Raw genomic sequence first — 13,510 nt, forward strand, 5'->3', positions numbered from 1 at the left:
AGTAAGCCCTCCCAGAAGTCAAACTTCTCCAACTTCTTATTCTCATGATCTTTAAGTCCTTTTGTACATCATCCATTCATCTTTTCCATGCTCTTCCTCTTGCTCTCCTACTGGTAGGTTTCCATTTCATTACCTCTTAGTTGTTCTGCTGTCATCCATTTTCATAACATGTCCTAACCAGGCAAGTCGCTGGCTCTTCACAAATATGACAATGTCTGCACCCTGAATAAGATTGTCAAGTTCATGGTTCATTCTGATCCTTCAGGATCCACTAATGTCTTGCATGGGCCCAAAGACTTTTCACAAAATTCTACGCTCGAATACTCTCAACAACTGCTAATCTTTACTTGATAATGTCCAAGCTTCACAACTGTATGTTATAACTGGTCTAATGAGACTTTTGTATATTCTTAATTTTAAATGTCTGTTCAATACTCTGGACCTCATTAGTTTTTCATGTGCATAGAAGCATCTATTTCCACTCAGGATAAGGGACTTAATTTCATTAGTAATAGCGTTGGACTGGTTTATCTGCGAACCTAGACAGGCGAAATTTTGAACATGATCAAACGAGTTGTTTGATCATGTTCAAAAATCAAGAAGCTGCTGGCTCTTAAATTTTCTGTGTTATCTGCCATTCTCCGGACTTCCATATTTTGTCTTTGCTTCATTTATCCTAAGTCCTCTACTTTGTGCTTCACTATCCAGCCTGGCCACTGTTTCCTCTAGTGCTCCTTTAGTCCTACTGATAATAGTGACATTATCAGCATATGCACAGACCTGCACTGTCTTTGTGCCTATGTAGTAGTAGTGGCATGTGATGCAAGAAAGCAAGTGTATGAGCTTATGCAGCATCAGCCGGGGAAAAAAAAAATATATATATCACACCATTCCCTCCAAATGCTTGTCCAGTTCCTCCTTACATTTATTTAACCTACAAACTTCCACGACAGATGGAAGTTTGTTCCAGCAATTAACCACCCGCTGGCTAAAGGCAAATTTCCGCACATCTATTCTACATCTGTCTTTTCTTAATTTGAATTTATGCCCCCTTAGGTTCGATTTTGAACAAGTGGAAGGATCCTATCAGAATTCAGCGTGCTCAACTCATTCAAGGCCGTATACACGTCAATCAGATCACTGCACAGGTGCCTAGTCTCCAGCCACTGCAATTTGCAGAACTTAAGCCTCTCTTGGTAAGAGGATCCCTTCATTCCTCTCACAAATCTTGTTGCCCTTCTCTGTACATGCTCAAGCAAATCTACATCCTTCCTAAAATTAGGCCTCCAGACCTGTACGCAGTACTCAAGGCATGGCTGACCATTGCCTTATACAGAGGGACAATCACCTCCTTTTCCCTGCTAGCAAAATTCCTATATATCATTGACAAAACCCCATGACCTGCTCTGGCAGCCTGTCTGCATTGCTCAGAAAACTTCATATCTGACTGCACAATTACTCCCAGGTCTTTTTAATTTTCTACCACCTTAAGTGTAGTACCACACAGTTGGTATGTTTATCTGGGGTTACTTCTACCCATATGCAGTACTTTGCGTTTGTCAAGATTAAACTTCAGTTGCCACTTCTTAGCCCATCTGCCCAAATTTTCTAGATCCTGCTGCAGTAGCACGCTGCCATTACTGTCATTAACAACCCTGCCAACCTTTGTATCATCTGCAAACTTCGACACTAAGCCTGATATACCTTCATCAATATCATTGATAAATATACAAAACAACAGTGGACCCAACATCGAACCCTGCGGGACTCCACTAATAATATTAGTCCACGAAGAGCAGCACCCATTGATTACCACCCTCTGTCTTCTCCCACTCAACCATCCTTTTATCCATTGTAGCAACTTACCCTTAATACCATTCTGCTCCAATTTGTACAATAGTGTGAAAAGCTTTCTTGAAATCCAAATATATGATATCAAAATTATTTTTTGCATCCAGTTCCTTTGTAACCATGTCATAATATCCTATCAAATTTGTCAGACAAGACTTTCCCTTAACAAACCCATGCTGTGTCTGAATTATTGCTGCAGTCTTGTCTAGATGATCTTGCAATGCATCTTTAACCAGTGACTCCATTATTTTATCCGGAACAGAAGTTAAACTAACTGGTCTGTAATTACTCTTGTCACCCTTCGATCCCCCTTTGTGAATTGGGGATACAATTGCACATCTCCAGTCCGTGGGGACCTCCCCTGAGTCCAAGGATGCTCTCATAATTATGGCTAAGGGTTTGCTTAGTTGCTTTGCTGCCTCCTTTAATATAACTGGATAGATCCCATCTATCCAATTATATTAAAGGTTAGGGGCTTAGAGGGGAACAGGTATCCTGTGTGTTATCAGACACTCAGCCTAAAACACTGATGGATCCAATATCTCTCTATTACAGAAGATTTAGGAGAGGTCCGGTTGGCCTGCCTCCCTAAAATCCACTCATGCACACCTTCTCGATGGTAAGCCCTGTTACGTCACTTAGGTGGCAACAAATGTGTAGAGTGGTTCTCTTCAAGATGCCTGGTCAGCGTGAAGAGGAAAGACCAAACCCTCCAGCATATGAGAGCACAACAATACAAATGGCCCTCAGTCCCCAGCAGCTTTCACTCTCCCTCTTACGGCAGCGAGAGGATCAGAGTGGAAGCAGAGGGTGCTAAGAATCTCTGGGTACGACCAGGCTGCCATGCACGGAAACTGAACTTGGCCTGTTATAACATACGATCACTCATCGGTGAAGACAGGATATTAGAACTGGAAAAGGAATTAGAAAATATGAATTGGAATATCATCGGTTTGGCTGAAACAAGAAGAAGAAATGAATCACTTATAAGTTTATCAAGTGGAAATCTGCTGTACACCATTGGAAACAGTGAAAGGAGCAAAGGTGGAGTTGGGTTTTTGGTCCATAAAGATTTTAAAAACAACATTTTGGAATTCAAAAGTACATCACCAAGGGTGTCAAGACTAATACTCAAGATTTCTAAGAGGTACAAGCTAAAGATTATAATGATTTATGCACCAACATCGAGCCATGATGATGAAGAGGTTGAAGAAATGTACACCGAAATTGAAAGTCTTCTAGATGAGCAGAAAACCCACTACACTATTATTATGGGGGACTTCAATGCTAAGGTTGGAAAAAGGCAAAACAGCGCAGAAAGAGGAACTATAGGAAATTTTGGAATTGGTGAAAGAAATAAAAGAGGTGAAAGACTTGTGGAATTTGCAGAATCTCAAGGACTGTCAGTAATGAACACTTTTTTCAAGAAAAGGGTGAACAGAAAGTGGACATGGAAGAGTCCAAATGGATTAACAACTAATGAAATCGACTTCATCCTCACTAACAGAAGATATATTGTGAATGATGTTACCGTTCTGAATAAGGTAAATGTTGGAAGTGATCACAGAATGGTAAGATGTACACTTGATATAAATGTAGGAAAGGAAAAAACTGACTCGAGTAAATAATACAAAGGTCTTTGAGATAACAGAGGAGAAAAAAGCAGTATGTACTGGAACTTAAGAACAAGTTTGAGCTTCTGCAGACTGCTCAGGACCAAGATATCGACGAGGAATATTACAACTTTCTGAAAGTGATAAAGCCCAAGAAACCTATAGGGAAACAGAAATCCAAAGAAGAAAAAATTAGTCAAGAAACACTTGTCATGATGAACTGAAGACGACAAATGAAGAGCAAGAAAAACACTGACAGGGAGAAAATTGAGTATACTGAGTTATGCAAAGCCATTAGAAAGAGACTCAGAGAGGACATAACATTTAACACAAGAAAAGTAGAACAAGCATTAAGGGAAAACAAAGGATTTAAATCAGCAGCCATGAGCAGTAATACAGAAAGACAAATGGTACTGAAACTGAAGAATAGTGATGGTGTACTTATAAACAGCAGAGAAGGCATAATTCAAATAGCAGAAGACTACTATAGAGAATTATACAAGGAGCGAGGGAATGATACCAGCAGTGGGGAAGATGGATTGCAAAGTAGCAACACATACTACATACCCGATATTCTTCCTGATGAGGTAGAACATGCATTGAAGGAAATGAAGAATCGGAAAGCCCCGGGGGAAGATGAAGTTACTGTAGAGTTGTTAAAATTGGGAGGAAGAGACATAGCACAAAAACTGGCAAGGCTCTTCACAAAGTGAATTAGAAAAGGTGTGATGCCTAAGCAGTGGAATAATGCAATCATAGTTTTGCTGCATAAGAAAGAAGATAAATCAGAAATTGGAAATTATAGACCAATTAGCTTGTTATCCCACATCTACAAGTTGTTCACAAGGGTCATTACTAACAGATTAGAAAGAATACTTGATGAGAATCAACCGAAAGAGCAAGCAGGCTTTAGGACAGGATTCTCAACTATGGATCACCTTCACGTAATATCACAGCTAATGGAGAAAGCAAATGAATATAAAACACCATTATGCCTGGCATTTGTGGATTATGAAAAGGTATTTGACTCCATACAGCATAAGGCAATGTTTCGGGCACTGGAAAGACAAGGCATAGATACTCCATATATTATGATTTTGAAGAAAATATATGAGAGTGCTACCTCCTTTATTAGACTAGACAAAGACAGTAGCAAATTTAAAATCGAGAAAGGAGTTCGACAAGGAGACACAATATCTCCGAAGCTGTTTACTGCTGCCCTTGAGGAAGCTTTCAGAAGATTAGACTGGTCGCAGAAAGGAGTCAATGTGAACGGAGAGTACCTAAACCATTTACGATTTGCAGATGACATTGTGGTCATAAGCCACGACCCCAAAGAATTAGAGGAAAATCTTAATCAGTTATGCACAGTTAGTAAGGATTTTGGACTAAAGATGAATATGGCTAAAACAAAAGTAATGATGAACAAGTATGCCACGGAAAGGGAAATAATGATGGAAGGAGCAGTAATTGAAAAGGTGTAGTCATATACTTATCTGGGACAAGTTATTAGCTGTAATAATGATAAATGCCTGGAAGTCAAGAGAAGAATAAATTTTGGATGGATAGCATTCAGGAAATATAGTCACATACTGAAGAGCAATATCCCAGTTTGTCTGAAACGTAAAATAATGAATCAGTGTATACTCCCCACCATGACTTATGGAAGTGAAACTTGGGCACTCACCAAAAGAATGGAAGAGAAGCTGAGAACTACTCAGCGAAGAATGGAACGAATTATATTGGGAATCAGACTGTTAGATAAGAAGAGAAACATGGATTAGGCAGCAAACTCAAGTAAAGGACATTCTTATCAAAACTAAAGAACTAAAATGGTCTTGGGCAGGACACATAGCTCGAAGACATGATGACAGATGGACTAAGAAAATAACAGAATGGTACCCAAGAGGAGCTAGAAGAAAACCTGGAAGACAAAGGCGGAGATGGATAGATGAGATTCATGAGTTTTTGGGTAGTAAATGGATGGCCAGTGCTCAAAACAGAAGGAACTGGAAAGTTGCTGGAGAGGCCTTCATCCTGCAGTGGATTGAAAATGGCTGATGATGATGAGATCCCATCCACCCCAGGTGCCTTTCTTATGTTTAACTTCTACAATTTCTTCTCCACTTTGCTCTCAGTTATTACAAAATCATTAAGCACCCTGCTGCAATTTGATAACCTTCTGCCATTTTCAAACCTTAATAACTCCTCATGTGTGAATGTAGATGCAAAATACTCATTCAGTTTTAGAGTTCATATAAGTAAAGAAATCCTTGCTGTTTTTCTTCGCATCTTTTGCCAAAGATTTCTCGTAATCTGCCTTCGCCTGCCTAACCTCCTTTGTGACCTGATTACAGACTAGCTTATATCTGCCATAGGCTTCTGAGTCGCTTGATAATTTATATGCATCCCATGAATTTTTCTTCTCTGTCACGAGTTCATTTGATAACCATTTAGGCCTAAACCTTGAACAGTATTTCTTAATAGGTATGAAACTTTTTAGTAACTTTCACGATTAATTCCTTGAATGCCTCCCACTTAGAATTTGCTGTTGGTAACATCGTCAGTTGATCCCACTGTACAAAATTTAAAAACTGTCCGAGACCACTGTACTCACCTTTATGGAAGCAAAAACCCTTTCCTTTACCTCTGATGGTAATTATATCTTTAAGTAAATCCCACATCAGTACACTGTGATCACTCTCACCTAGCGGTTCCTTTATCTGCAAATTCTTAATACGCGAATGATCACTGCTGATAACCAGATCAAGAGTATTACCCTCTCTGGTTGCCTCTCGAACATGCTGCTGCAGAAAACAATCATCCAATAAATCCACAAAAGTCTTACTAGTTTGTGAGACCAACCCACAAGTTCCAGTGAATATCTGGGAAGTTAAAATCCCCCATTATAAGACATTCTGGTTTACTAGCCCACTATTTCTCTATACAATTGTTCATTGTACTCATTCGAGTCATTAGGCCTATAACACACTCGTACTCTTATTTTTGCTTTCGCAGTGCTTATGTCACACCAAACTGACTCAACAGTGCATTGTTCATCTATATCAACTGGATGTGTCCAGCCACTTCTAATTTTCTGACAGCCGCCACTAAAACCAAGTTAAATAACACATCGACTCTCTCCTGTATAAGAAATATTATCTTTACAAAATTTTAATAATGCACACTTATAGAAATATGGTATAGTAAATATAGCTTATCGTGACTTTGTACATATTAATATGGTAATTTTTGTTTTTAATATTTAATTTTTTTGCATTTAATATAAATTGAAAATGTGTAATTCAGGTTTCTCTAAGGCTTTTTTTTTAAACAAAATGATGGAAATAGAAGTTTGTAATTTGGTCTTCAAGTTGAGGTGGGAAAAAAAGTAGGCACAAATTCTTCATCTCACAGACTACATCATCTCGGGTCATTTTTTTTTAGAGTGGTGGAGGAGAAAATGGCACCAATGTGCCCTAACAAATTGGATTTGAGCACAATCATTCAAAAATGTGGACAACTTTGTCAAGGGTGTGGATACTGAATTCTTTTGCTGTATTTTTTAAAACTTTTTTTTTATTCAGTTGAATTCTCCTATAGTTGTATTTACAATGAGGGTCATTCATTGTGGCTTTCATAATGTTCACTTATGTAAACCACACTTAGGCATATCCAGACTTTACAAATAATTCGTTGTACTGAATTTTTCATCAGTTAATACTATTTCACTCAAAGGAGATTTATGAAGCATTAGTAATAAGGGAAGTCAGCTGGGATCTAGAAATATTTTTGTTGTAGCGATTTTTTTTTTTTTTTATAAAGACAGCATTCATTGTAACAACAGACTTTTACTGTATTTACTGCAAATCACATATTTCTAATGTCAATCAAATGACAATGAAACCTTTGCCAGTTGTAATTACAATGTTTATAGTATTTAGAAACTTTCTATAAACTATAAAACAATGTTTATAGTTTATAGAAAGCAAACCTACCATGATTGCTGAATCATGGTAGGTTTGCTTTCTGCTAGCAAACTGTTCTTGTGTGATGTTACATAAGCAAATGAGTCTTCTATCACTAGAAGACAGAGTGTAGGATAATAAAGAGGGTGGGAAGCTAAAACTAGAGAGACAAGCTTCAAAAACTTTAAGGGATATGTTATAGCAGTAAATAATATAAAAATACTTATTCAGAACCACGAATGTTACTAATAAAATGGGCAAATTTGAACTATTGATTAGGATAAAGCCAAATAATGGGTGAAAAACATTCTTCTTATACTCCAGTATGCCACATGGGTCAGGAGTTCACAGTCTGACAAGAATACAATCATTAAATTGTATTTAGCAGGCTTGACCATAGTCAACTGAAACATGTTACTACACTCTCATATTAATCTACTCAACTACATCAGGCCTATCACCCACAAAATGGAGATGAGAAACTTTGTTACAATACATACAATGTATTAAGGAAGGATAGACAGGTGAAGTTATGTTACATAGTGTTACTACTGTCATTAGTAGCTTGTGCATGACAAGAGCATTCCCAGCTTCACATGCCAGCATTGAGAAGTTTATTTGTAAAATTTTCAACAAGCAACTGGATTTTTGAGAATTCTGAATTTATGGTTTTACTGTAATTGGATGGTTAAAGAATATTATTTCAATATTGGTGATAATAATTACTTTAATACCTGATCTGCATGGATATTGATAAAATTTGTATTTTTATTTCAAGATAAATCAATTTTATCACTATAAACTAAAATGATTTGTCAGGTCATAATTATCAGTTTCTAATACCCATTAAATAATCATTAACCTTGTTTCCCTAGATTTACTGTACCTTTATTGGTGGTGGTGGTGATGGTGTAGACGCTGCTGGAATTTCAACTGGAACTGGTTTTGGTGATTCTTCGCTCTCTAACTTAGACACTCTTGCATCAAGTCTTGTAACCACGTGTTGTAGGTCATCAATCACTATAAAACAAACATATACATATATATACAGTAAACTCCCAGTTGACCGGCACCTATGCGGATTGGTAGATGCCATATAACTGTAGTTTCTGGTTGCTTGAGAGTTAGTATTAAAAAAAAAAACTTGACTATTATACTAAGCCCAATACTTATAAAAATTAAGACAAACATAGACAAATTTTACTAAAGAAACTGAGTTTTATTATAGAAACCGCTTTTTGAATACAGTCACTTACAAAAAAAAAAAAAAAAAAAAAAAAAACACTCAAAACTGTTGCAGTAGGTAGAAAGTTTACTAGGTAGACATTGCATGAGGATAGTCAGGATCTGCTGATGTAGTTGGGACAGGACCAGGAGGGTCTGTAGATGGTTTTGGATCTGCATCAGTAGATGATGTTGTGCTGCCAAACTTGCTTTCAGCATTCTTCAAAAATTAACGAATATCACCTTGCTTTGAGGTCTTACGTCTCTCAGACAAAGTCAAGTTATGCATGATGTGGAGCTGCATAAGATGCTGAGAAGTGAAGAAGGGTTGCTGTTCTGCAAAAGCTATTAAAGTTTCAAATGCTGCAGTAACTCTCTGCCAGTATACTTTTCCCACTTGACACACATCGTCATCGCTTTCTTCCTCCTCTGCAACTTTCATTTTTCCATGATTCACAACAGCTTCTATAATGTCTTCCGTATTCAGTGTATGAGTTACTGTATATCTTCATTCACAACAAGCCAGTTGTCGACTTCATCAAGGCAAATTCCTTTCGTCAACTAACTCAGATTTCATCATAAACAGTGCTATCGACAGCTGCACTATTGCCTGGAAACTCCTCAAATTCGACAGAGGAGGACTTCTCAAATATCACAGCTGGCCACATCTTTCTCCAACATTTCCGTAAAGTTTCATTTCTCACAGTCTCAAGCACAACTGATAGTGTAGATAGCATCTTTGAGGTTATATTTCTTCTGAAAATCCAGAATTGTCCTGTCAAAATTAGTCATTTTCCGCATGAAGTCGCACCTGTAAAACATTTTTATGTTTTGCATCATCCCCGATCCATTGGTTGGATCAGACTTGTGACATTAGCTGGAAGATAACACACGAAAATGTTGCCATTAACTAGCTCTTCAGCAGGAGGTGCGTGACAGTTATCCAAGAGCAACAAAACTTTACTATTCTCTGGTAATCCTTTCTTTTGTAAATTTTCTTTAACACTAGGGACAAACAAATAATGAAACCACTTGGTAAAGATTCCTGCATCCATCCAACTGTTACTCTGTGCATGATAATGTACGGGAAGGTTACTTATGCCTTTAAAGCACCTTGGTTTAGCAAATTTGCCGACCACACACACAGCTTTAGTTTATGATTTCCTGATACATTCGCACAAATGAGCACAGTTCACGCTCTTTATTTTGCTTAAACCCATGAGCTACCTTCTCATTACTACCAGACAAAGTAGAATTAGGCAGACACTTCCACATTAGCCCTGTCTCATCTGCATTATAAATCTGTTCTGGGGTCAAGTCATTTTTTTCCACTATTTCACTAAACACCTCAACGAAATGAAGCTGCAGCCTGAAAATCAGCCGATTTTTGCTCCCCTGACAAATCCAGCTTACGGATGCCGTGACGAACCTTGAATCGAGTAAGCCAGCCACTTGAAAATGAACACTTACCTTTAATTTTCATTTTCTCATGAAATTCTTTCGCTTTTTCTTGCAACATGGGTCCAGAAATGCAACCACCCTCAAATATTTTCAGCGAAAACCACTCATACAGGGCCTGGTCAAGCACTTCCATTCTTGGTGTATGAAGAGTATGACGCTTCTCTACACTCTTGTCACTCTCCGACTTGGCATAAAACTCCTTTATTTTCTCAGATTGAGCCTTAATGTCACAGATCATTGACGAGCCAACATTAAATTCTTCCATGAGCACTGCACGACTTTCACCTTTCTGAAGCATATTTCCATTTTCTGCTTGAGGGTAAGCACTACACGTTTACACTTACTTGCTACCTGTTTCAGCATACTAGGGATTGAAAGAGAACACAGAATTTGAATAACAATAAATCAACCGGTAATGTTTACACAAAGACAAACATGTGATGAGGGACGTGCGTGCACGTATGTCCCTCATCACAGCACAAAGCGGTGCGCCAAGTTTGAATCATTTTATGTAGAAATTAATATGTATCATTTTAATTTTTCAACAACCTACTATTTCCAAGATTCTTTGCTGGTTGCTTGAATTCCGGTTAACGGAAAGTCTACTGTATATATATATATATATATATATATATACAGTAGTATCAGTAAATATATATATATATATATCTCAGTAGATATATTTTGCATCCATCACACAACCCATGAAACAACATCTTTGAAGATTTTCAGATGACTGAGTATAGTGTATAATGCTTGTGTTGATTACAATGCTGTTTCGTTATTAATATGCAAACTTTCAAATTTTTCTGTGATAAACACATCAGTTTTCAGTATATCTACTGTAAATAATATCTTTGAATGCTACTTCCCTGCTGTAGCTGGTTTAACTCTTTTCCATTATGAGTAATTTAGGAACAGCTCATTCTAACAAGGAAATAAATGACCAAAATAAACTTTGAAAACGAAACTGCTTTTTCTATTTCAGGACACTCAAAGAAGACACACAATGAAATTTCTTTTCTGAAGTTTCCCAGTTCAGGCCCTAATAATGATGTACTGATATTTCAGATTGAGAAGAAAATACTGTAGTACCAACTCTAAATTTATAAAAAAATTTATTGTATCGGTAGTCTGTACCCCAAAGCCATAGGACACTTGTAGTCACAAAAAAAAAAAAAAAAAAAAAAAAAATTTAAAAATAATAGCCATTTCTAATAGATTTAATAAGCAATTAAACCTGAATGGTACCTTCTGTATGCCTCCTGGAGTGATTTTTTAAGCACCCGATTGAGAGTTAACATCATCAGCAAATTATATTATAACACTCATAGTATTTCCAACAATATTCATGAACATCAGAAACAAGGGTCCTAGCACAGAAACATAAAGAGCCCAACTCATAACACTAGTCCATTCAGAGCAGTGGATATACAGGCTGTCTCAAAAATATTGGTACAAATGTTTAGGGGAGGTAGGTAACATCTAAAGGGATGTGAATCGTATAGGAACCCATAACCGGAAACGTCACCGTAAGTCAGTACACGGCGCTGTTCATTAGTTCGCGAGAGGGAAAATTTCTGGTTTACTCATTCAAGCAGTAGTTGCCGCACGAAGAGCATGCATCAATATACGAACTGTAACCTGGCAGACATGCATAGTGTATGGATTAGCAGAGGGCAATGGACGAGCCGTTCAACAAATTTATGGAGAACGCTTCCCAGACAGACATGTACCGGACTGCCGTTTGTTTGCACGTGTGCATCAAAATTTATGCGATTATGGTCATTTAGAGGTACCAGGAGTAGTGCGGGCAGACCACGTTCGACACAAACTCCTGCCATGGAAGAAAGTGTGTTGAATGCCGTCCAGAATAATCCTACTACCAGCACACATGCTGTTGCTTCTGCCTTAGGAGTGTCTCGTTGCAGTGTACAGAGTGTCTGGCACGACGATTCCTTACACCCCTTTCATCTCTAAAGGGTTCAGTTACTGCTCCCCCAAGATCATCCTGCACGTGTAGCTTTTGCACAGTGGTTTCTACAAGAAAGTGTTCAAGACTTGAATTTTCCAGCCTATGTTTTGTTCACGGATCAGGCTTATTTTACTCGGGAAGGCTTATTCAATCTCATGTGTGTGGGCTCACGACAACCCACACGGTGTGCACTCCCATGCGGCACGACATCGCTTCACAATAAATGTGTGGGTAGGTATGGTCGGTGACTGCTTAGTCGGCCCATACCTGTTACCATCCCGCATGAACTGCGCTAAATATCGGATCTTTCTTGAACAAGTTCTACCAGGGTTACTTGACAATGTTCCAGCAAATGTGAGACGCAACATTTGGTTTCAACATGACAGGGCGCCTGCCCATTATGGAAGGTGTGTTCGTGACCATTTGAACAGGCGTTTTGGGCGTTGATGGATTGGCTGCGGTGGACCCGTTGCCTGGCCCCCACGCTCACCTGATTTATCGAGCCTTGATTTCTTTCTGTGGGGGGGGGGGGCTCTCAAATCTATCGTGTATGAATCGCCTGTGGAGATGGAAATGGATCTCGTGGCGAGACTCGTCTGCACTGCTGCTACTGTCAAAGAAACTCCAGGTGTGTTAGACCGTGTCTGCCAATCCATGCTGCGTTGGTGTCACGCATGCATCACATCTCATGGTGGAACCTTTGAGCATCTGGTGTAAATTGCATCATGAAATGCATCCATCTCATACTCCACTGTTAATATTATGCCAAATAAATGTTTGCCACTAATTACTGTCTTGTGCCATTTCTGCTTCTTGTGCCTCTGCTACTACTTTCCCGTGATGTTTCCGGTTATGGGTTCCTATGCGATTCACATTCCTTTAGATGTTACCTACCTCCCCTAAACGTTTGTACCAATATTTTTGAGACACCCTGTATAAGCACTGTCTTCCCAAAGTTCAGCAACCCATTATCTACTGTAGACACCAAATACTGCACTTTTCCAACTTGCACAATACATTTATGTGAGGCCATGTCAATCAAAAGCCTTTATTAAGTAAATTATATCAAAGTTATTCCTAACTAATTAGGTATAATACATAGTTGGTATTAACTGAAGTTAATACCAACTATGTGGCACCATACTCAAGGTAGCAGAGAATGAAAAATACCTGGGATAATTGTGCAGTCAGACATGAAGTTCTCTGGGCAGTGCAGACAGGCTGCTAAGACAACTCATGGTGGTTTTGTCAATGACATACACAAATTTATACAGTGGGGATAAGGAGATAGCGATCCTGTTGTATAAGGTGATGGTTAGGCCACATCTTGAGTACGTACTGCATAGAGATAGTAACAGTACAGGCAACCCCCGTATAACACTGTACTTCTACAACACGGTTTCGCCCTAACACGATTG

The 13,510-nt window shown here is 38.4% G+C and overlaps 1 protein-coding gene across 5 annotated transcripts in view; it reads right to left on the reverse strand.

Moving 5' to 3' along the window:
- The window catches only part of LOC150075344 (elongation factor 1-delta-like), a 108,425-nt gene that overhangs the window by 28,943 nt on the left and 65,972 nt on the right, over positions 1-13,510 (reverse strand). For all 5 annotated transcript variants that reach the window (XM_090389210.1, XM_090389209.1, XM_090389208.1 and 2 more), the window contains one exon: positions 8,319-8,452. In XM_090389210.1, the coding sequence (XP_090245336.1) occupies positions 8,319-8,452 (134 nt within the window). The remainder of the gene's footprint in view (positions 1-8,318; positions 8,453-13,510) is intronic.

This window comes from Mastigoproctus giganteus, chromosome 14 (assembly GCF_048544385.1).
Source record: "Mastigoproctus giganteus isolate SK-2022 chromosome 14, ASM4854438v1, whole genome shotgun sequence".
NCBI lineage: Eukaryota > Metazoa > Arthropoda > Arachnida > Uropygi > Thelyphonidae > Mastigoproctus > Mastigoproctus giganteus.